Genomic DNA, 25938 nt, shown 5'->3' with positions numbered 1-25938 from the left:
ATTTTCTTTGGACTTCCTTTGTCCCCTTCTAGCTCTTCAAAACTAGTATCTTTCTGTTTTCTACGTAATCTAGATTTGCGCTTTTAAGTCTTTTTCCTGTTCATTTTTAGCCTTGGTCTGTCCATTTATTTTTATCTGTCTGACTTTATATACTTACATGATCAGGACAGTGCCATAAGCTTCATTTGACTTGATTACAAGGAAACTCTCGTTTAGAAAATTGAAGAAGAAATGGCAAAAGGAAGGCTTTCCCCCCATTCTTCGCTCTTTCTGGAGACTTGCTTTCTGGCATTTCTAAGAAGGATGGGTATACGCTTTTGTCTTGGGTCCTACTCAGTCTTGACTCTGCTATTACGGTTGAGGCAGCAGCAATAGGGATTTTATCTCCATCCTGTTACACTTTGGGGCTCAGTCTGTGCCCTCATTATAAGATCATTGTTCTCACTGTGGATAACACATCAACTATTATCCCAGGAGCACTTTGTACCCCTTACTAACTAAAATTAAGTTCTTTGACTCCATAAAGACTTTCTTGGCTAGAGTAATATCACTTAACCAGAGAGGTTTTTTCTGTGTGTGAAGTATAGATGTATACTAAAGTTGCGGAGACCACAAAACTAGCTAACACCATAGCTTTTTTTTTTTTTTTTTAAGACACCAGTACATTCTAAAGTGTACATACACTTAATTCATCCCACTTATGTCAGCCCTCCCAGATCCACAATTGCTCACTGTAGAATAGGGGAGGTAAACTAGTTTACTATGAATGTTAATTTGGCTGGGTTAGGGATCAGTGAACTTTTTCTGTAAAAGAACAAGGTAGGTAAATATTTTCAGCTTTGTGAGTGAGCCACATGGTCTTAGTTGAAACTACTCAACCCTGCCATGGTATTTGAAAGTAGCCTTAGATAATACAAATGGTCGTGACTGTGCCCCAGTACAAGTTTATCTACAAAAAGACTAGCATTGACTGGGCAATAGTTTGCTGATCCCTGCTCTAAAGGATAGATTTCTAATGTTAATTTATTAGATACATCTCATTTCCTTAATGAATATTTAACCTTACAAATAAGGTGATTTAAAAAAGAAGCCCTAACTTTGCATTTCATTTCTGCACTATTTCCCAAGCCTCTATAATTTTATAGTCTTTATCAATAAGTGATGAAGAAAAGACAATCTTCCTTTATAAAATGGAAACCCTAGAAGCCCAAACTGATTCTTTAACGTGTTTGTGGCCACCTACTGGTTCCTTAAGGTTGTTGCAACTCTCCAGATTGCTATGGAATTTCAAGTACTGCCACAGTGGGTCTTTACCCTGGCTGTACATTGAATCACCAGAGGAACTTCAAAGAAAAAACAGAAAAACAGCAGCAACAAAAACTCGGGCTCCACCTCCAGAGAGTCTAATTGTTTTTTGGTGGGTGAGTCTTAACTTAGGTACTTTTATAAGGCCCTTCCCCTATCAGAGGTGATTCTAATATGCAGCCAATTTTAAGAACTGTTCTGCTGGTTCAGCTGGCTGCCTCACACTATTAAAAAGCAAAATTGAATTTAATGGTAGCAGATGGTATTTGTTTGTATTTGAGTTGTAGGGTAAAGCTATTCATCCTGGTTTCATGTTGTTCCCTGCATAAACTCTCCAATACTAACCAGCCTGCCAGAGCTTACTTATTTCTATAGACATATGGGTCACATAGATAATTCTTATAATTAATTATTAATTACATTAAAGAAGAATTTACTTCAAGACTGACAAAGTCATAAAAAGATGAAACAGAGGGCACCTGGGTGGCTCAGTGGGTTAGGCCGCTGCCTTCGGCTCGGGTCATGGTCTCGGGGTCCTGGGATCGAGCCCCACGTCGGGCTCTCTGCTCAGCGGGGAACCTGCTTCCTCCCTCTCTCTCTCTGCCTGCCTCTCTGCCTACTTGTGATCTCTCTCTGTCAAGTAAATAAATAAAAAAGAAAAAAAAAAGATGAAACAATTGTTGAAATTCAGCTATGTGTAAAGAAGGAAAACCAGCAAATGACTACATTTATATAATATACCAGTTTTGAGTTCTACTACTGGAGAAGGTTTTTATGTGGTAATTACATGATGTAATTACAGAAGGTAATTAAACAGATCTATTCTTCTGCATGCGAATAGTGCATTTGACTGATTTGGATAGGCAAGTTAAGTCATCTGCTACAGCTTCTCTTTTAGGGTACTTTTCATAGACTTGCTGTCCTGACTTTTAGTTTTCTTTTGAAAAGATTGTCTTTGAATATCTGGAACTTCCATTATTATATTCCATTTACATTTTTGATACAGATTTTGATCCAATTAAAAGGTGAATTATAACATTTATTTTTTACCGCAGAAGCCAAGACTTCTACTTTTAGAAATAGACACACTGGACCATTATTATGTTGATAGTATAGTTAAAGAGTATCCAATGATTTATAATTTTTTTAAAAGCCACTGTGAATTAAATCAAAATAGTATGTTGGAGTTTATAGAATTTTAATGTTACATGTATAAATTGTGTATAGAACCAGGCCATTACACGATAATTGTATGGAATAAAAGACTTTCAGAACTAAAGTGATATAATAGTTTCATGATGACTCTTAAAACTAAAGTAAACAGGGCGCCTGGGTGTCTGAGTCAATTAAGTCCTCTGCCTTCAGCTCAGGTCATAATCCCAGAGTACTGGGATCAAGTCCCACATTGGTGCTCCCTGCTCAGTAGGGAACCTGCTTCTCCTTCTCCCTGCTCCTGTTTTCTCTGTCACTATCTGTGTCTCTCTCTCAAATAAATAAAATCTTAAAAAAAAAAAACTAAAGTAAACATATCCAAAAATCTATTCTAAATCTCTGTTCCATCCAATAGCTAAAAGCTTCTGACATTTTCTGGACACAGTGCTTTCACTCTTGCTTCTGAGATTTTATTTACATTGCTTACCATAGCCACTAAAACTTAGTCCCTTTTCCAGCATCTTCTCCTTTAGAAAATCTTACCTTGGTTAATTCAGTGTCATCAACCATATCTTGCCATTCCATAATACAACATATATAATATGTGCATATGCTATATTGTTTACGTTAATTATTGTATTATTGTATTAGTTTCCTGAGGTTATTCTTTAACAAATTACCAAAACTGGGTGGCTTTAGACAGTAGAAATTTATTCTCTCATTGTTCTGGGGTCCAGAAGTATGAAATCAAGGTACCCACCTACAGGCCCATATTCCTGCTAAGGGCTGTGGGAAGAATTTTTCTCTTGCCCTTTCCAGCTTCCTTTTGTTGCCTGGTGGTCCTTTGCTTGTAGACTCATTACTCCCATCTCTGCTTTAGTCTTTGCATGTAATCTCTCTGTGAATGTCTCTTTCTTCATGTGGGTTTCCTATAAGGACACCAGTCATTGGGTTTGGGTTCATACTATTACAGTATGACTTCATCTTAACTAATTACATTCGTAAAACTCTATATCCGAATAAGGTCACATTCTGCAGTTCTAGGAGGACAGGAGTATTTGGGAGACATTATTCAAACTTGTGAAATTATGCTAAGAATATGTAATGTTTCTCACCCCCATTTCTGTTCTGTTTCTCTACTAGATTGTAAAAACTTCCTAATAAAATAAAGGTTTTGCAAAGAGCATTATCAAATAGCTATATAATTTGTGCTATTATACATTAAAAGTTTGTCACTTTCCCAATATGTTACAACATTAAAATGATGTCTAGTATGTTTTCCATCTATTGGGGTAAAAAGAAATATTATAATTCTGAATTTTTGCTATCTTTCAAGAATACTTTTCTCTCTCTCTCTTTTTTTAAAGGATTGCAGCATTCAAGAAAAAATAGATTTAGAAATTCGAATGCGAGAAGGAATATGGAAACTCCTTTCTCTGAGCACTCAGAAAGACCAGATCTTGCATGCAGTTAAGAATCTCATGGTATGCAATGCTCGAATAATGGCATACACGTCGGAGCTACAGAAATTAGAAGAACAGATTGCAAATCAGACTGGAAGATGGTTAGTAGCATAGTTTTCCTATGGCTTTTAATGTACTCAAGTATTTGAATAAGAACACAATATAATTTAATTTTAATGTCAAATGTCAAATTATCAAAGCTTTTAAAAAATAAATACACCAAAGTAGTCTCTAATATTATAAACATTTTGTCAGTAGAACTCAGAATAAAATTAATATTATAGTAGCAGTTTTCACTTGGCAGTTTTATTGTGTCCCAGATTATGAAGTGAAATGGTTAAGAAGCAAGAGCTGAGAGAATATTTTAAAAAGGACAAAGACTGGAGCCCCTGGGAGGCTTAGTTGGTTAAGCCTCTGACTCTTGATTTCAGTTCCGATCAGGATCTCAAGGTTGTGAGAATGAGCATTGCCTTAGGCTCCACACTCAGTGGGAGTCTGCTTGAGATTCTCTCCTTCTCTTTCTGCCTCCCCCATCTTTATCTCTCTCTCAAATGATAAATAACTAAATCTTTTTTTAGAAAAAGGACCAAGACTAATAGCTGAGTATATAGAAATGTGAGTTTTTTTTTAATTTTTTATTTATTTGACAGACAGAGATCACAAATAGGTAGAGGGGCAGGCAGAGAGAGAGAGAGGAGGAAGAAGGCCCCCTGCTGAGCAGAGAGCCCGATGCGGGACTCGATCCCAGAACCCTGAGATCATGACCTGAGCTGAAGGCAGAGGCTTAACCCACTGAGCCACCCAGGCGCCCCAAGAAATGTGAATTTTTTTAAAAAGTTGCTTAAAAATGCTAATAAAGAGGTGTTAGCTGAGAGTAATGGAAGCTTAGGTGTAAAAATTGAAATGCACACTCCTTTCATATGGTGAATATAAGTCCTCAAGAGGCAAGCAATTTACCCAAGGACATGTCACTGGCCAGTGACAGAAACTAATGAGAGGTTGCTTAGGATTTGCTAAGTATCTTCTGGTCCTTGTTCTCTTGGTTACTCTGTGTTTCCATTTTGGATCAGGTCTAGGATTTGTGTATGAAATTTACATTCTATCCCATTTACAATGCCAACTCTTCTTGAATCTAAGAATGGACTTAAATTTGATTTCTTTTCTAATGTAAATGGTCTTACATCACCCATTGCTGATCAGTCTTAAAGCTCTAGCACTAGTGAAGAATTTCTTTTTACACTGTAATGGCCATTGTGCTGTTCACAGGGTACTTCCATTAAATGCTTGAAAAATAAGATAAAAAACACAGGTTACAGAAAGAGATTTTTATAAAAATGAAATGTTGATGAGATGATATAATAAACACTTGTGTACAAAGTCACTAATATTTGCTGTACTGCTTTTGGACTGCCTCAGTTCCTTTATTACAGTTGGCAAGATAATACTTATATTTTGAAAATTAAGGTTATATTAAAAACCCAATCTGATACTTTTTATATAATTATTATTTCAACAAATGTGAAATAATTTTCATTATTTTTTATCCCTGACATTATAAGATGAAATTATTCTTACGTCGTAATTTAAGAAAACATTTTTTCAGATGGACATACCTTGGTTTAAGTCAGTGCCTTTCAAACTGGATCACATATATCACTGAGAGTACATAAATATGTCTCAGGATATATACAAAGCCATAGGATAAATATGGCATATCTTCTTTATATCCATGAGTTTTTAAGATAAAACATGAGAAATTAGGAACTGTGGTATAATTTGCATTATTCTGTTGACAGAGCTGTATGTTCTCCGCCCATCCTTTTTAAGGACTTTTTGTCAGGAGAGGGCCATTTCAGTGGAAGGGTTTAAGAAGCACTGGTTTAAGTACAGGGTGGGACTAAACACTTGCTATTATATCATCTCTCACATTGCAGGAAATACTCTTCTGGAAATCAGTGTCCTCCACATTTATGTTCTGTACATATTTTTAGTGAATTGTGAATTGACCGTTTTCTTAATTTGGTAGTATGACTTTTCTAAAGTTACTGATTTATAAAAATGTTAAATAAACTTAATCCTTATTGAAATGGTAGAAGAAAGATAGGAAAAAATATTTGACTCAACTGGAAATGTGTATGATTTTCAGTTTCTTTAGGGATTATCTTCATTAGATGAAAATAGCTTTGCTGCTATACATGCATATTTATATTTGTTCATAATTCCTATAAAAATTGTCTCCCTTAATTATAAAATTATTTCTTTAAAGAAATCTGAATGTTCTCTATGAATTCTTTTGTTTACAATTCCACTTTGTTTTGTGTAGATGTAACCTGATGTCACTATCAAATATAACTGGAAATTTCATAAAATGATCTAGATAGTAAGGAGAGTCTTAAGATGGTTTTTCAGTTTCTGGAATTAACTTATGGAAATTATGCCATTTGATTAGTTGGTCAAATATTTACTGACTAGTACTTGTACAACATTATTAAGTACTGTGTTGGTGTATACAAATTCAAAGAACAGAATTTGTCAAAATATGAGAACATTTGTATGTTCAGCAGTCAAATATTTAACCTTTAGAGACTCAGAGTTCTTTTCCTTAGCTTGGTTTTGATAGTCTTTAAGGTAGAAAAACGCCTCATTTTTCACATGGCTACCAGAGTTAAAATGGCGTTTTAATGAGTCTACCGCCTACCTCTAGTCTAGTTTAGTCTACCCTCTCTAAAATTTTATTATAAAATATTAAAAAATTAATGCAGCTAGGCTTTGTCAAAGAAGAATTAAGTCAGTATGAAATGGCAAACTTGAGGAAGATCTGATGAAAGAATAAAATCTGAATCTTCTAGATTTTGGAGGATGGATAGAGTTTGGTTGGGTGAGTGAGAGGAAAGCAGCATTCCAAGAAAGAAAAATAGCAAAATAAAAGCTCAGGGTGAAAGAGGACAATGAATTATTTAAGAGTAGTGACAAGATGTGTTTGGTTGAGGCTCAAGACGAAGCCGAAGTTGAAAAGCAAGGGAGAAGCAAGATTCAGGAACTTGTAGAAGGCTAGCTGGCAAGTTAACGGTTGTTAACGGACAGATTTCCAGGTGCCACATACTTTGTTAAGGTGTGCACAAATATCACGTTATGCGCTGGGAGAGCTATAAACCTCTATTAAGGAGTAGTCAAATGGGACTTTGCAATATTAAATAACTGTTTCAAAGGACACACAGTGACTACGTGGCTAGGACATGAACCCAGATGACCCCAAAATCTGAGGACTCCTCACCCCTGTAGGAAGTTAATGGCTGTTAACTGACAGCCTTCTAGGTGCCAGATAATTGTGCTAAGGTGTACCGCAAACTGAGAGGTACAAGCCTCTTCTTTTTTTTTTTAAGATTTAATTTATTTGTCAGAAAGAGAGAGGGAGAGCGAGCGAGCGAGCACAGGCAGACAGAATGGCAGGCAGAGGCAGAGGGAGAAGCAGGCTTCCTGCTGAGCAAGGAGCCTGATGTGGGACTCGATCCCAGGACGCTGGGATCATGACCTGAGCCGAAGGCACCTGACTAACCGAGCCACGCAGGTGTCCCTACAAACCTCTTCTTAAACTTCCCAGCATTCTTTTTGTCACTTTCATGCCTGTTCTTAAGTTCTGACTTTCATTGGCCTCTATGCTTGCCATGTTTGTCAAGTATTATTCCTTACTTTGTTCAGATTTTTTAGTTAACTTTTTAATATGAAATTTCATATGTAAAAAAGTAGTAAGAACAGTATGATAAAAATTGTAAAGTAGTATATTCTCTACCTAGATGGACCAGTTGGTAGTTCACTATATAGGTTCATCTATTCTCTCTTCTGTTTTTGTATTATATGTACAAATATAGACATGCACACATATACATTTTTCTTTTTTTGTATTGATCCATTTAAAAATAATTTGCAGTCAACATGGCATGTACATCTCAATGGTTCTAAAAGCAAATATTCTGCTACATAGCCAAAATGTAATGATCATATGTAAAAAATTAACAATAATTCCATAGTAGTCATCTAATACTCAGTCTGAATTCACTTTCAGCGAGTTGTAAGAAGAAAATCCTTTGCAGTGGTTTTTCCCAGACCAGAATTCAGTCAAGGGTGATGTAGTACTACTCGTTCCTTTTAAAAGTGAATGGTATTTTGAAATCAAGGTCTGGACACTGGGTGTTCCCATTGTTACTTGAGATCATTGTTATTAGAACTTTTAGTAGACATAGCTGTGGGAGAGATTTTTTTTAAAAAAATTAGGTGTTTACATTGATATTTGTAGGTTTTTGTTTTCTTAAATTATTTTATATTTATCTTTTTTCTCATTCTGAAAAACTTAATTCCTAATAACAGTAATCTACTTCCTTATTTGTTTAATAATATGATTATATAAAGTAGTTTCATAGTTTTAATATCAATATGATTACTGAAAGAAAACCCAGCTAGGCAAGTTCAGCATTTCTTTGCTGTTCTTTCCCAACATATGGAAATTATGAGATTTTCCAACATACAAGAATGTTGAAAGAATTGTACAGTGAAAACTCATATATCCACCACCTAGATTCTACAATTAATATTTTAACTACATTTGTTTTATTCTAAATTCATTCTTCTCTTCATCCATCAATTCATCTTATTATTTGTGATGCAATTCAAAGAAAGTTCTTTGTGTATGTCTATGTACATGCAAGCATGTATACATTCCTGTGGATAAAAATGGGAGACCATGATTAAAAATTACTTATTTTTTTCCTTTCTGAACAGTTACTAGTTTCATAAACAGAGTCATCTATTGTTTCATTTTGAATTTGCCTTTTTCTTTATACTTCTTGGATACATCCTGTTTCTTTTTCTCCAGCTCTCAATTAGTAGTACCTACCTTTGTCCCCCACTCTCCAAGGCAAGCATTGTTAACTGATTTTTTTTCCACCATAGGTTTTGCCTGTTCTAGAACTTAATATAAATGGACTTGTCTAGTATATACTCTGTTTCTTCCTTCAGCATAATACTTTTAAGATTCATTATGTGACTAGTGATTTGCTCCTTTTTATTGATCAGTAGTATTCCCCTGTATGAATGTATCATGGTGCCACTCCCTTGTAGTGTTGAGTTTTCTCTACATTTCTTCTCTCCTTTGGTTGCCTGCTAGTCTTTTTAGGTAGTTGTTTTTTAAGTAGTTTTCCCAGATTTTATATTGTTTTCTATGGGAAACAGAAGAGGGAGAGGTAGGGTTTTTCTAATATGAGATACTTGGACATTACCAAAAGAGGAATTCATTTTATATCTTGATCAAACCGATTTTTATTTTTTCTATTTTAAGGAATATTTTATAATCTCTTTCTGACTTAATATAGTCAATTTTCATAACTTTCATGGGCTTTTAAAGTTATATTTCTCTTTACCATGATACAAAGTTTAATACATATTTTCAAAGATCTATGTTATTAATTGTTTTTAAAGTATTCTATAGGGGTTCCTGGGTGGCTCAGTTGGTTAAACATCTGCCTTGGGTTCAAGTCATGATCCCAGTGTCCTGGGAGATGATCTAGCCCCACATGGGACTCCCTGCTCTCAGGAAGTCCGCTTCTCTCTCTCCCTCTACCTCTCCCCCAGCTGTGTGCTCTCTATCCCTCTCTCTCTCTCTCTTTCAAATAAATAAATAAATAAGATCTTTAAAAAAATAGTCTTCTATGGCCTTGCTTATTGAAGACCACTTGAACTGTCTTGGACTGAAAGGTAGGTTGAGATATTTGTTATTAAGATTTTTCGGTCTTGGAACACCTGGGTGGGTCAGTGGGTAAAAACCTCTGTCTTCAGCTCAGGTCATGATCTCAGGGTCCTGGGATGGAGCTCCGCATCAGGCTTTCTGCTCAGCAGGGAGCCTGCTTCCTTTCCTCTCTCTGCCTGCCTGTCTGCCTACTTGTGATCTCTGTCTGTCAAATAAATAAATAAAAACCTTAAGAAAAAAAAAGATTTTCTGTCTTACCTCTCGTATATCTGATACTTTCTGTTTTATGAAACATTTGATATCTTTGCACTTAATTTCATACTTGTTATCAGTTGTGGTCTTTAGTATTATAAATCCTTTTATTGCTGTTGTTTGATAGTGGCTTTTTTAGACTTGAATTCTGGAGTTGCCTGTTAACAAGATCATAACCCCAGGCATTCTTAGTGTTTGCATTTGTTTTGTTTATCTTTGTGCATCTCTTTTATTTTAACCTTTATGAATCACTTTGTAGGAGGTGTGTTTCCTGTGTTCAGCCCAGAGTCAGATTTTACATTATGAGCTTATCTGAAAATCCTTTGGTGGGGGGGGGAGTGCTAAGCCTATTTCCATTTATATTACTGATGTAATTGATTTTTAGCTTTGTCATATTCTTTTATGTTATGTTAACTTATGTGTTTATAATTGTGCTTTGTCTTTTAGTGTTTGGTCTATCTTCTCTGCTCTTTTTAATTTTTTTTTTAATTTAAGATGAGTTTTATTGGTTATGGTAGTTATTGGAACTTTATATTAAAAAAACAAAACAAAACAAAACAAAAAACCTGGACACCTGGGTGGCTCAGTTGGTTAAGCGGCTGCCTTCGGCTCAGGTCATGATCCCAGCATCCTGGGATCGAATCCCACATCAGGCTCCTTGCTCGGCAGGGAACCTGCTTCTCCCTCTGCCTCTGCTGCCACTCTGCCTGCCTGTGCTCTCTCTCTCTCTGGCAAATAAATAAATAAAACCTTTAAAACAAAACAAAACAAAGCCTATGTACTGGTAACCTCATCATGACTTTAGCTCTTTTTTCCCCTGACTTAGGCTTTTACTATTTTGTTTTTCTACTTTAAATGCAATCATTTCCTTTCCTTTATCATCTGTGGGAGATCAGTGAACTTATTTTTCCATTTTTTCCTTCTCTATCTTTCTATTTTGTTTTGGTTTAGTATTATTATTTTCTAAGCTTTGTTCGTCTTTGGTTGAATAGTTAATATTTACATGCTAATCTTGTAATTGTGTCTTACCTTTGTTTTAGTCTTTGATCTACTATTAAATATGTATAATGTTCACTAACTTTCCTTTTGTTGTAGTTTCTAAAATCATCTCCTGTTTGGAGAAAGGTTATGATCTAGTAGATTTCTCAATGTGAGTATAGCTTTCTTCACATTCTTTTATGTTTAAAATGCTTTCCTTTAGTGTTTGAACTTCAGAAGCACAGGTTGGCTGTATACAAAATCCTTGGCCAATGTTTTCTTCCCTGGAATTTCTTAAAAACCTTGCTCCCCTGTTGTCTTATCAAAAATTCTAATGTCTAATTTTCTTTCCTTTGTAAATGACTTAGTCCTTTTTGTCTAGAGGCTGAAAGTCTGATAATTTTATTGGGGTAGGTTTAAGGAATGAGCATTTTGGCTCACTTAGGACTCTTTCAATATGTAGGTTCAGTCCATTTATTTTCAGACAGTTTTCCTGGAGTTAAAGCCTCTAGAATAAGGCATTAAGTGTCTCATTAACTTTGTTTTTAATTATCTAAGGATGCCAATTACACATAAGTTGGCTCTTCTTTGCCTGTCTTCTATGTCTATCACTTTCTCTTTGATGTTTTTAAAGACTTTATCTCATTTTTTTGTCTTTTGACTCTTTCATTCTCACCCACTGTGTCTCTTAACGTATTTTTAATTTTATGTCTTCATCCTTGGGCACTTTGTATTTTATTCATCATTTCAGAAATGATTTTGTTTTACTTTTTACAGTTTCTTTCTTCTTACCTCTCTCTCTCTCTTTTTTTTTTTTTCATATTTACCTATTGTTTTTCCCTTACTAGTCTGAGATCTAAAGATTTCAGATTCCTCATTTCTTTCTTATTTGTAATAGCTTATTTAACTGCTCTTAATTCATTTTGGAATATCGTGTTTTTGTTACTTTATATTTTTTGAAGAGTGGTTGATAGGCATATTTTTATCAGCTGTAGCATTTTGACTCCTCCTACTTTTGTTCTATAGTAGCTTTCTATGGAAGTTTAGGTCCCTTTTCTTTGGTCCCTAGTTAAGTATGCAGGATATAGAGTTTTCCTGGACCAACTGATAATGGGTGGGTAGAGGAGCTTACTTATTTTTTGTTTGTTTGTTTGTCTAACAGTATTTTCAATTATTGGCACTCCAAAGAGCAGTTTCTTTAATAAATGATGCCTTTGAGATGTTGGTTAGTTGGTTTCCTGATTTTTTAAAAAATATTATTTTGTTTTTTAAGGGTTTTAACTTCAGTTGCTTTCTTTTTCTTCTGTGACTGCTGCTGCTACTGCTGCTTCTTTCTTCATGGGCATACCTTGAAAGGATACCTCTTTCATTGTGTGTCTTTCTTTCCATAAGTCTAATAACTTCTGAACAAGAATTCTTTAGCAGTCCCTTACAACTATCTATAGGAGCCAAGGATAAGGTATCATTCAGATCTTATATCCATTGTCTTTTCTTCTAGGAGAGATCACAAGTTGGTTTTGTGTTTTGCAGTGGGTACTCCAGGAGTTGACTTTGATGGTTTCAGTTGTCAATTTCTCCACTTATATGTAAATAGAACGTTGTTGTAGTCTCTGTTTTCTAGTTATGCTGTGAAGTATGGGCTATAGGTGATTTTATTTGCTTTTCTGTTGATCTAAAAGCTTTTGTAAGATACCTGAATAAATTCAGATTTAGCCACCATTATCTTACAGGAGCTGGGAAGTCATACTCTGATTACTTTAACAAATGTTTTAATGCCTCTTCCACCTAAGCTTCAAGTTAAATATCGAGACCAAGAAAATAAATACAGACTAATCCTTGTTTGTGTGACATTTCTAAGAATGACATAGAATATATTTAAAATATTACTTCATTCAGTACCTATGAGGTAAGTAGATATTTCTCCTATTTTACAGATGATGATGCTGAGGCTAAGAGATTAACAGCAACTCTTTAGCATAACTAGTTTTTGATGGTAGGAATCAGACCTAAGATTTAGACTGAATCTACTAAATACTCCCTCCTTCTTTCAATGGCCTCATATATTTCACTTCATTCAGTATTCACTAAATTTTTGTTGAGTATCTTACAATGTACTGAGCTGTATACCAGGTACTAGTGATTCAGCAGTGAACAACATAGATAAAAAAATCCCTATGCTTATAGGGCATACATTCATGTAATAATATTCTCTCCTTTCCCAACCTGCCAATGTATTTCTTGTCTTAACTCCTGAAATACTTTATTTGGTCTTATAAAAATGCTATTAGTCAAAGTAATTTGTAGCACCTAATTATGTATATCATTCAACATAATTGCGCTTTTAATAATGCCACACTAAACAGTTTCTTATAATCCAGTTGCCTAATATATTGCTTAAATATTAATAAACTGAAAAAAGAGGAAGTATAGATAGCAAATGAGAATTGTGTACTCCTGGCATTAGAACATGGTATATCAAAAACAGAGCTGATTTTATTTTTTAAACTTTATATTATTTTATGTCTTTTGAGTCTGTTATGTCAGGGTTTAAAATAGAAACCTCATCTTCCCAATTTCAGATACTTATGAAGTTATTAATTTTATACCACATAACTTAAGATGTTTAAAATTCCACATTAAGCTCTTCTGAATGTCTGAGTTTTTACCCAGTTGTATAAGAGTTTAAGGATTTTATAACCTGCTTCCAAATAATAGAATCCCAGTTAGAATTCTCTTAATACTTCATTAAGAAAATATAAAATACTTTCATAATTGTTCAACTTCTCATTAAACCTCGTTAATTTTGGCAAATAAATTCTATTTTAAATTCCCGTATTGAAAAATATAAAATAGGATAATCTATACTTAGCAATTTTAAATACAGATTTTTGAGTAACAAAGTGGTTGATTGGCACCCTCTGTTGGTCATTTTGTTTACTTACAGGCAGAAATTAAGTAATAAGATAAAACTAAAAGTCTTTAATATTTTTGTCTCTGTCTCTTAAATTAGCAGTTACAAGTCTCATCATAATAATGCTCTAAACTGGGTTTATAAGAAGAAGGTACGCTACTATTTTGCTGTGCCTCTGTTTGGATAATTTTGTGGTTATTTGCTTTTTCCTCAGGCTGGCTCTCTAATTGTAGCATTTAGAATTGGCATTAACATTGCAGATTTTCAAACAAGTATTTATTTAACTGTAGCAAACTATTAGCTACAGTAGCACATTATTAAACAGAGAATGTTTAACAATTTTATTGTCAATTTGGATTAATTAGAAAAACATCACATTTTAGTACCCTAAATAACAGTTTGAAGAGTTATTTGAATTGAAGATAATTTAGGCTTCAGCAAAATGAGGCTGAATTAGTTCAATGTGTCTCTCATTTTTTTAAAAAAGACTTAATTATTCTGTAAGATTATATGATAAAATGGGTTTATATTATAGTTTGATAATATTTATCTATAATAGCTTTGTTGGCTGGCCCTGGAAATGCCTATGCAAGTAAATTATAATTATAGGGAAGAAAGCTGTACTCTGCCATGTGGTTGAATCCTTAAGGGGGATTTTTTTTTTTTCTTTTTTCTTTTGGTAGTAAATTTTCAACAAGTGTGCTTTGGTGGTTCTTATATTTCAGAATTTCACTTACCTGCCAAAGCCTCACAGTTAATCCAATTTAGTAATATCTAATGGATCTCAACCTTAGCATAATCTATCACTTTTTCCATAAAACTCAAGTTACTCACCATATTAGAGCTTTCTTATATTTCTTCACTGAAATAAGCATTTTAAGAATTTATATTATTCATTGCTCATATAGAAGTGTTTTTAGAAATATTACTTACAAATGCCAGCCAACTGTATATATATATTGTATTTCTTATACCAATTTGAGGAAATTGAGATTTGTGTTTGATTTCTAGTGTGCCTTAGAGCAAGCTATTTAACTGAACTTTTCCTCTGTGATCAACTAAGTAATAAGCAAGCTAATGTTCTCCAACTTGACAAACTAAACTTGAGTATAAAATATTGAACTAGGCTCTTAGAATTTATGATTTAATGAAATATTATTTTTAAATAATCAATGAATACTTTTATTTTTCACTTAGTGAATTTCCTATATTAACTTAAATACTAATGTGACCACAAAGTAATTAGATAGGATCCTGAGAAATTTATGGCTTTAAGTCTACTACATTACTTTAGTTATACCTCATATGTAGTTCTATAAATACTATACACATGTCTTATGTAAGTTTATCAACTTAAGTACATCAGTATATTATTTTAGCTCATATGGAATATATTTCGCCTAAAATGCTTACGTGCCTAATCCAGTAAGAGAGTAAGAGAAGTAGACTGATATATTGTCTTTAAGTTTTGATGTAAGAAAAAAGAATATTTGTGTAGTCTTTTTAACTTGCCTACTGAAACGCAATGAGATGGTGTCATACTCTTCTGAAAATTAGTTGCATTTCAGAATCCCACCCAACCTTTCTCCAAAAGCTCTCTTAGAATCAGACAGTATTCAGATGAAAAGTTTTTATCTTAGCACATTATTTGAATTACCTAATTAAATTGGCCAGTAGTTAATTAACTAGCCAAATTAAGTGGAGACCCCCCCCAAAAAATGCAAAGCAGAATACTCTGAGAAATATTGCTCCAGAAATGTAATGCTAATTTCTACATGCGGGATATTAGGATAAGATATTAGAAAAATATTCAAGGGTCAGAGTGATTTGATTTACCAGGAGATAAGTATTTTGAATTTTTTTAAATGGTAATAGTATATTCTAAAGTCAGATCTTGTTGGAGTCTCTTATATACCAAGAATTTTACTTGAGAGTTTTTTCCTATTGTCATGACAGTGTTTTACTCCATATTTTTTTCTTTCTGCGAGCCACTCCCATCCTTTAGTTCCTGAGTTAATTTATTGTTTTAATGTTTGTTTTTTTGAGTTTCAAAGAATGGTATATATTACTGCATATAAATATACAGCACAGAATAATTTTTTTGGTTTTTATTTAGGTCTTTATAAAGATAAAATACTCCTGAGCAGCAAGTTTATGGTTGGGAAGCTCTCTAGCTTTTTCAGGCAACTATAATCTGGTAAGATAGAAATGTGATTTATGAAATGGTGAGCCTAGGTATTCTACATCCTGGGACCTGAACAAATACTGCACATCTTACTTATAAATTAAGTGTTCACGGAAGGCTTTCATTGTAGGGTAAGCCAGTATATAATCATCATGGAATGTAAAGATTATATGAAAAATGAAAGAGAGTGCTTCTATATATTTCTCTTAAAGGCAGCTAGCTATTGCCTAAACATCATGAAATTTGAGTGAAGTAGTTATATTAACTGGAAATCATTATGCATGGATATGTGTGTGTTTTTAATATTTAAGAATTTGTGAAAGATTGTTAAGACATTGCTTACTAGAAAAGATCTTTGTTTCATTAGGTTTTTTTCTTTTGACAGTGATATGAATTTTGAAAGTAAAGAACGAACCGCTTGTAAAGGAAAGATTGCCATATCAGGTATGCTGTAGATGGATTGTTTTTATATTGCTAGATAAATTCTATTACATACCCTCTTAGCATTTGTGGGGTTTTGATTCCCTGAGTCCATTTCTTTCCTTCATTTTATTTTGCATAAACTCTATCTATATTTGTTCTAAAACACTGTTTTCATCATTATGCTGTAAATTTATGTAAGATTTTACTGTTTGAGAAAGCTATTTGATGTGTATTTTATATATTCAGTGCAGTTTTGTGAAATAGGTAGGATAGTTCTCTTTTTCTAGATGCAGAGGTTAAACGACTTCCTGTAAGTGGTTGAGCTGAGCTACAAACTCACATCTTTGACTCTCCATTCCTTTTCTGGTCAGAAGTTTCAATAACATTTCTAATGTTTGTCCAGGCTAGAAATTCCTTGGGGGTTGGAACCTTGGTTTGTTGTTTGTTTGTTTGTTTTTGTTCATTATTGTATACCCTGAATCTAATGCAGTGCTTACACATAGTAATTACTCATTGGACATTGATTGGATGGATGACTGCTTCTTGTTTTTCATAGGGTGAAAACCAAACTTTCCCCCACAAGTTTTCCATTCTGACCCAACTATTTTTCTAACCATATCTACCTCTCTTGACATAAACATAATGTCTTAGCCAGACATTTCTCTCCCTGTTCTGTCAATACATTGCCTGCTTCTGACACCCAATTAGCTCTTGAAATAACTATATTATCTTCAGGATCTGTTTGCTCATCTATAAAGCCTTCCCTGTTATCATTCCAGCTGGAAATGTTTTCTTTCTTTGAATTCCTAATGCAGATAGGAGACCCTTTACCACTAGATGGCACTTACGCTGTGTTGTCTCAGTTTCGCCAAAGTGTTAAGGAAACTAGACAGCGGTTAGAGATGGCACATATTGAAGTGAACACAGGCTGACTCGTGTATACTAGTTAGATAATGTACCTTTTACAAATATTATCTCATCAGTACATTTTGGGAACAGACCTCCATAAGCCCTTAAGTCATAACTAACTTGTTTCACTGTCCAAAAGCCTTGTTCTCTTAGCTCCAGGGTACATGCTGCTACATTTCAGGCTCTCTTGCCCAAGGAACTGTTTTTAGGAATGTCTTTACAGGTAAACAAAATTCTCATGCAGGCAAGATAGATCTGAATTTTACAGGATGTAATTGTCCTAAATCGTAGGAATTGCCCTCAGCAAAAAATTCTACGGTAAAGTAACTGAACTATATAAAATCTGTTGCTTGTTTTATAGTTATTTATATTCATGTTTTCATCTTTCCAATTATAAGACTGCAATAAAACATGTTTTATTCCTCCTTATATGCTTTTGATGCTAAACACAGTACCTTTCCATAGCAGTTGTACACTATGTTCAATACATTTTAATGTGAATAAATAAAATATTTGAGATCTTTAAGGGAGATTATCTAAAAATACTTAAACATAATCCTCCGTTTCATCTTCTGATTTAGTGCCACTAAGTACAAGTGAGATGTTAAATTACTGTTGAAGACTAAAATGACATGATGGGGTTAACATCTAATGCCATAATAGTTTATTCGCTACAGCAATTCATATTAACATTTACTGCACATTTAGAAGAGTACTTAAGTAAAAGCATTTAAAGTGAAAGAAAAAGGTGATTTTCCTGACCACAAGTACTCAAGTATAGAAATTTTTGCATGTGTTCCTTCTTTCCAAAAGATAATTTTAAATTAAGGAACTGGAAGCCTCAGAAAATGGATTACATATGTAATTTCTCTTCATCTTTACTTTGGCTTAATTATATTTTGTCTGTGTGTTTGTAAAAAATAAAAACAAAGAAAATTAAAAACTAATTCACCTTTATAAATCCATTTTCTTTTGACATTGGGATGACTTTTGTTTTGATTAAAATGAATATTTGCAACAAAGTTTCTGAATGTTCTGAGATTACATTGATTACTGGGTGATAGCTGGGTTTGGAACCATTTCCAGCTTCACCATTCATGGCCAGGTCCTTATAAAAATAAAAAGATAATTCAGGTATATCCTGATCATTCTTACTAAATGTCAAATAATTGTATTGTGGCAATTGTCTCAGCTTATTCATTGACTACTAATTCAATAGCTAAAGCCAAATCAGTTCATAACGTGCCTCAGTTTTTATTTTTGAAAATGATGGAAAGACTTTTTAGGAGTTGACAGCCTCAAGTTAGCCATTGTATTATGTATGTCTCTTTCAGTTTATCATAAAAGTGTCAATGAAGACATAAAAAGAGACAAAGGTAAGAGCACTGTCAGCTAAAACCTAGTCAACCATTTGTAAGAATCTGGAAGGAATTTCTACTATTTGAAGGTGAATTAAAAATCATAGTTGGTAAGATGCATTTCCTTTGTCATCTGAACAGTACCTGACTACCTGGGAAATAGATAAGAAATGTGTGCCTTCTCTTGAGGATTTGATGTAGGTAGGCATGGGAAAAGGCAAGGTTTTCCCATAGGCTATTGGTATATAGCAGAGGAAGTCATGGTTCATGTTTCTCCCAAGATAGTGTAAATAGTCAGTACCACCCTAATAGGATAAGAACAGCTGTGAACAAGAACAGTTGTGAAATGAAATGAGTCAGCAATTGTGGTCAAGCAAGAAGCAGGCTTTTTGACAGGGTATCAGCCAAGTCATAATTATGAAACAATAAAGGCAATCCCATTAAAATTAAGGGCAAAGGACAATAGGAAAAATATCTATTGTTATCAATGTAATTTTGATACAATTTAAGAAATTGTAACTAAAATAGCAAGAGTGAAAGATGAAACTGCTGAAATAGAAATAGAGAAACTGAATACTGTTTTAAAACAATAGATTGCAAACCTAGAATATCTAAGGAAATTTACTGAAACACTATTTGAACTAAAAAAGAATTCAGTAGGGGCGCCTGGGTAGCTCAGTGGGTTAAGCCTCTGCCTTCAGCTCAGGTCATGATCTCAGGGTCCTGGGATTGAGTCCTGTATCTGGCTCTCTGCTCTGCACGGAGCCTGCTTCCCCTTTTCTCTCTGCCTGCCTCTCTGCCTACTTGTGATCTCTCCCTGTCAAATAAATAAATAAAATCTTAAAAAAAAAAAAAGAATTCAGTAAAAATGGCTAGATTCAAGGTAAATATACAAAAAGTGGTAAGCTGTCAAAGCCAACAATATCTAGTTAGAAAATACGGCAAAAAGATCTCTTTTACAAGAAAAACAACAAAAAACAAAAATATTAAATAGCCAAGAATAACCTTAGTAAAGAGGTAAGGGTAACTGTGTTGTGCTACTGTATATATTGACAGAATATTATAAAGTTACCAGTTCTCAAATTAATTTGGATAATAGAATTCTAATAAAACATTTTGGAGGAATTTGGACAACATACTTCTAAAATTCACATAAAGAAATTAGCAACTGAGAATAAGATGTTTTGGAAGGATATATTTCTAGCAAATGGTAAAGTATACTATAAAGATTAAGTATAATAGTATGATACTGCTATTAGGATAGACAGTAACTGTTAAGTGATTCAATTAGATCTGTAAAGCATATAGCTAAAGGACAGATACTTACTCAGGATGACATATATGATAAAGATCCACTGAATCATTAAATGAATGAGGAAAGGAAGCCCTATTATATACACAAAAGGGGCTGGAACAATTATTCTTAAAAGAAGAATGTTTATATTTTTATTTCACATACCCCAAAACTCTCACGTAGATGAAATAATGATATATTTTTATTTATACTTTATATTTTATTTTAGGTCATGGGTACAAACATTCACTGAACTGGCTAATAAATGTATTAACATTTTTCTTGTTAATGAAGAAAATACAAATCTAAACAAATCTTGTCAGTTGGCTATTAAATTAGTAAATATTTTAAAAATTGTGGTTAGATGAGATATATATAAAGTGTTTAGCCGAGCACATGTAGAGAGCCCAATAAGTAATATTTTTTAATCAAAACTGCTAAGGCAGAAGTGGCAAGGGCACTCATACATACATATCTGGTTGGATGGGTAAGGATGAAAGAGTATTATAAAGCTTTTCTAGAAAGGAAATTAGAAATAGGCGTTAAGAACCTTAAAAAGGATTCTAAACTAATCAAAGTGTAGACAAAGGATCATAGGACCTAAAGTGAAGCAAAACATATATGTAGCCAAGCAGTTTATGTTCACAAAGATTTGTAATTATTAGAAAGTGGCATAATTAATAGGTATGAAAATACTCATATCAACATCCTAAGTGTAATAGGGAAGTGTCTTAAACAGAGCAATTCTTCACAAAGGTTTGAGATATTTATACTGTGAGTAATTGAAACTTATTTCACTTTATCATTGAGCTTTCTACTGTGCCATGTTTTAATTCATACATCTTAATCTAGTTGGTAGAGCTTTGATTCTCTGAAAATATATAGATACCACAAGAATGTCAGAGGAAAATTGTTAACCTAGTATTAAAAGTAAAGGAAAGAATGGAGGAAATAGGAAAGAAAATTTTTGACTATGTCAAAGGTCTAGATTAACATCTGGAATAAGGATCATTAACACATTTACTTTAAGGTTTGAAGAATGTGTGAATGAGAGAAGATAGATTTTCATCACTTTTAGAACATATGCCCTTTTCTTGGTCTCGAAGAAGGAATGCATTATTCTTTTTAGTTTTATTTCTTAAAGGAAATGCTGTAGTTTGTAACATGAATATACAAAGATCTGCAAATTCTTTTGTAGACAAGTTAAATCTTCTTAATGGAAAGATTTGGATCTGTTTGTCACTAACAATGATCTTAGACAAATCACTTAATTTTCTTCATCTTTAAAGTTTGCGTAATGGAAGTACTGACATCATTTTTACCTACTATTTTATGATTTTAAAAAGTATTTAACTACATTTGTTGCTACTGGTTATCTAAAATAGAAGTTCAACTATTTCATCTATTTCAGAAACATAAATCACAAAATGAAAATGTTATGGCATAAGCTTATTACAGACCTTACTTAATAATTTCTTGAGTAATAGTTGGAAGGGTTTTTTAGTAAATTATTTAAATAACTGTAACATATTTTATATTCCTAGTCTAAGCTATTTTTGAGAAAATATTGCCTATGTTAGAATATTTAAATAATAAATTTTATATTGGCTTTAATGGTCGGAATCCATTATGGAATTCAGAAGTTCATTTCACTCTAAGAAATGAAATTTATCAAGATTATTACTTGTCATTTCTTTTTCTCCTCCTTCATAGATATTCGAATACCACTAATGTGGAAAGACTCTGATCACTTCAGCAATAAGGAACGTATGTATGATTTTAATTTATATTTGAAATATTTTCTTTAGGGTGTAGTAAATTTGTGATTACTGGGAGAAAAAGCTGCTTCCATACTGAAATAAATTGATGTCATTAGGCAGAATAAGCCGTATCTTGCTGAACCGTGCTTTTTCCTATTTTTAGTACAAATATGTTATAATTGCTTGATACTAATTAAGATAATGCCTATCTAGTGTACTTTTAGTTGTTGATTGGAACCTATGCAAGGACTGTAACAGGTTGTGGGGAAGGGAAGTGTATAACAAAAGAAAATGTGCAAGGAGTAAAGGTAAAGGCAGTATTTCTTTTTGACCAGAATCTGGGCGATCTTTTCTGCCTTGTTTTGTTACTTCAGATTATTTAACAGGGTGTCAGAGTGAAGGGTTTTTAGCTTGATCTGGTTTTTTTCCCCTTCAGCATTTTATGGCTTTATATAGATTTCACAAATCCATGTATTGCTTAGGTCATAGAAATTAACCTCAAATGATTTCTAGCTGTTACAGGCAAAGCGGAAAAGATATGATAATCCTTTATCTTTCTTGTCTATTGTGATAGCTTTGTTCCTCATAGTTTAAAAACTGAATCATATTGAGCATAATTAGTTTTATATGAAGAATCCAAAATCAGGTTAGTATATTTGTTATTCAATTAGGAAATATAATTTACTTTACAAAGGAGTACATGTGGGGATTAAGCATATCTTTCTGATTACTATAGAGAATAAGTTTTTTTGAAGAGCTACATTTTCTCAATAATGAGGTTTTAGACCTTTAATCACCCAATGCTTTTTAAAAAGTCACCAAATTAAAAGGCTCAGCAACTATGTTTTTTCTGTTTGCATGTCTACTTTTTATTGTTTTTTGTGGTTTCCTCCCTTGCTGTCAATTTGGTGGGAAATGTTTTGCTGTTGTTAGCATGCCTGCCCCTAACGTCTTATAATAGAAAACTTCTTGAATAGACTTGGAAACCAGAATGACAGAGATAATAGTATATATACAATAATAAGTTGGCAATTAATAAAAACCTAAAGAGTTTCTAGGAATAAAATTTATTAATATGGTGCTTGCTGTAAGCTGCTGAGAGGTCTGTATTTTCAGCTTTATTTTTCGATACTCCTTAGTTTAGTTGCTTTGTTCTGGTTGGAAAAGGTGTTAACATATACTGCCAGAGCAGGCCCCATAAAAAGTTAACGATTACAGTGTAACATACATGAAAATGAGAATCTATTAACAAATATTTGTGCTAACTTGTCATTTCCAAGTAGATTTTAACATGGTATAGGCATGATTCATCTCATGGAGCACTCTTTTTTCCCTAGGATCACAGCAGTACGCCATTTTCTGTTTGTTCAAAATGGGAGCTGAAGTTTTTGATACTGACATGGTGATTGTAGACAAAACTATCACAGATCTATGTTTTGAAAATGTAACTATATTGTAAGTATGTTTAAGTCTTCAGAGAATAAGAACAGTTTAAATTCTGCCTTTAAAGTAATGCAAAATTATTAGGTGTTTAGATTATTTTTGAAGCATTAAGATCTTTAAATGTTTAAATTGATTTTGAAACTACTTTATTCAGAAGAAGCCCATTTTAGCATTTGAAATTTTTCAATGTAAATTAAAATGAAATCATATAATGTTAGTAGTAAATATTTGACTCATTGGATATGATAAATTTTTATTCATTTTTGTGAACATGTACAGTTTCATTATTAACCAAACTATGAATACAATGAAATCTCATAACATTTTATATTGAGTGAATTTGGGCATAAAACAATTCTTACATCTCATATAGGATATTTAGTTACAGAAATGCTAAAATAGTTATAACAACTTTATTTATAAGATAGTCCTAAAATATGTACCATAGGGAAAGCACTTTGGTAAAATTTCGACACGTTCTTTTTCGTACATTGTACTTCTTTCAAGTACTCCCAAACAGTAAAAAATGGGGCGATCCTTAGGGCTGTTTTTATTGCCCCTGCTCTTTTATAGGCTCATTTTGTTGTGGTCATAATACAGAAGGAACTCCTCAGGTAGCCATAGAAATCATTTTCAACTAACATAAGTTTTTCCTGGCCTCTTCTGGAGTTTCCACTAGCCTAAATCAGTGTGTGATTTGTATTTCTTTGAGGGTTTTAAAAACACTGTCTTTGTATCTAAATATTAATAGCTACTTAACTATTAAAATAAAACTGAATATACATGGTTTTTGCCATTTTCAGCTGAGGAGCTAAACAGTTGAGATTGGAGAGTAGTTTTGCCACTCACATAACATTAGAAAAAACTATTGCAGACCATGTTTTGTGGCTTCTGTCTAGTATCCCATAAATAATTGTGTAGCACAGAAAAATAAAATGCATTGTTCTGAGTTATTAGCCATTGTGCAGGCATTCTTACAAATTATTGAACCACAGGAATTTATTTAGGATCCTCAAAATATCACCAAATGCTTACTTACATAATTGAAACTAAAAGAGTAATTTTCCTTGCTTATCTACCTACCTTTATCTCCATAACCAACTTTCCCTAGTGCATTTTTTCTACCAAAACTGTCCTGTTAATGGGCTCTTTTCTTCACATCACTTTGCTATTGTTTGTTTTTACCACAAAGACAAAAATCATAATTTTTTTCATTGAGAGAGCAATGCAAGTTACTTGGGAAGATACCACATGATTTATAATTTTTTAAAAATTCTGTAAATATTTTAAATAGTTCCAAAAATAGCTGCTGACAAATGTTCTAAATGTTGTTTAAAAAATGTGCTTTTGTTAAGATTGTTTTTAATAAGTATTCAATATTTATGAATCTCTGGTTTTTCTCTAAATATTGACATTTGTTAGTCATTACCAGGAGTCCTGTATGTTTAAAGGTTGCCAAGTAAACTATAAAAATATCTGGGAGGTATTCCTTGGATGTATCCAAAGTATAGATTGGCCATTTAAAATCTCTGAGACTGATGGATCTTCCATCTAAGGCAACATCTACTGCTGATGGACCTTTCTTGTGGTTTTAAGTAAATTTTATTATTAGTAACACCACCACAAGCTTTTATAGTAAAGGTAGTTCATTGTGTCTGAAAAAGGGCAAAGCAAGCTTAGCATTTGCTAAAAGGGCAGAGTTTTTGCATATGGGTGTAGTAGTGTATTCAGTATCTTTTATGCAAGGTTAAGAATATTACCAAGGTCGCACTCTCCCTCAAGGAGTTCTTGCCTTATAGTATATAGATCTTTGTATTGTTTCTTGCTTGTGTATTTTTTTCCTCTAGATAACCAAACAGTGCAGCGTTATTTTAAAGTTACTGGGTACAAGATGGGGTGGAGAAGACATGGCGGTTGGTGATCAGACAGTGACTCTTTATGAAAAAGAAATGAACATTAAAGGTTTCAACAGAGGAAGCCTTTTCTGTTCTCTTTCCTTCTTCAGTTTTTAAGTCTTTTCCTTTTGGAGGAATAGTTCTTTTAGGAAATCACACATATTATACAAATACCTTCCAAGAAGGTATAACTGAAGACGTCACATCAGAAAAATAGCACTGGCTACAAGAAGACCAGGGCATATTATTGTTTTTCTTTAGGACTGTGCCTGTATATTTGGATCGCATTGTGTTAACTTGGCCCTACTTAGAAGCTGGTTAGCTCTGGAAGTTGCAGCCACTCTCTCAGGTCATTTAGATACTAACTAAATACAGGGAGGTTCTGTCTCATTAACATTTTTAACATAAATTGTGTTTCAAATTGTGATTTTTAAATGTTATGAAAACACTAAAGGATGTTTCAATTTTATTTTCTAGTGAGTTAAGTTTCTAATGTTATGAATGCTCTTGACTTTAGTAATAAAGCAGGGCCAGACTTTCAGATAAAAGTGGAGGTTTACAGCTGCTGTACAGAAGAATCTTCTATAACCAACACACCAAAAAAACTAGCTAAGAAACTGAAGACATCTATAAGTAAAGCTACAGGGAAGAAAATAAATTTGGTGCTGCAAGAAGATCATGAAACATGCTCATCTTACAGTTCTCCTATTTTGTAAGTTTTTTACTACAGCATTTATAGTGACATAGTATTACTATGTATTTGTGACATTTTAAAGTATTGTATGTGGAGTGTAAGTTTCATTTTAAGTTGAAAAAACATCCTGAAGCAGACACAGTTGTTATCCTTAATATCTTTACTTTGAAAGTAGG

General features: G+C 33.2%; 1 protein-coding gene across 4 annotated transcripts in view; it reads left to right on the top strand.

Annotated features, from left to right (window-relative positions):
• The window catches only part of RTKN2 (rhotekin 2), a 75018-nt gene that overhangs the window by 2899 nt on the left and 46181 nt on the right, over positions 1 to 25938 (top strand). For 2 of the 4 annotated variants that reach the window (XM_044239599.1, XM_044239602.1), the window contains exons 2-6: positions 3825 to 4021; positions 16372 to 16430; positions 21684 to 21737; positions 23068 to 23185; positions 25586 to 25780. In XM_044239599.1, the coding sequence (XP_044095534.1) occupies positions 3825 to 4021; positions 16372 to 16430; positions 21684 to 21737; positions 23068 to 23185; positions 25586 to 25780 (623 nt within the window). Of the gene's footprint in view, positions 1 to 1175; positions 1422 to 3824; positions 4022 to 16371; positions 16431 to 21683; positions 21738 to 23067; positions 23186 to 25585; positions 25781 to 25938 lie in introns of those variants that run through there. The other 2 variants (XM_044239598.1, XM_044239600.1) reach the window with 2 other exon arrangements.

Source organism: Neovison vison, chromosome 2 (assembly GCF_020171115.1).
Source record: "Neovison vison isolate M4711 chromosome 2, ASM_NN_V1, whole genome shotgun sequence".
NCBI lineage: Eukaryota > Metazoa > Chordata > Mammalia > Carnivora > Mustelidae > Neogale > Neogale vison.
This window is presented reverse-complemented; position numbering and strand designations above follow the sequence as displayed.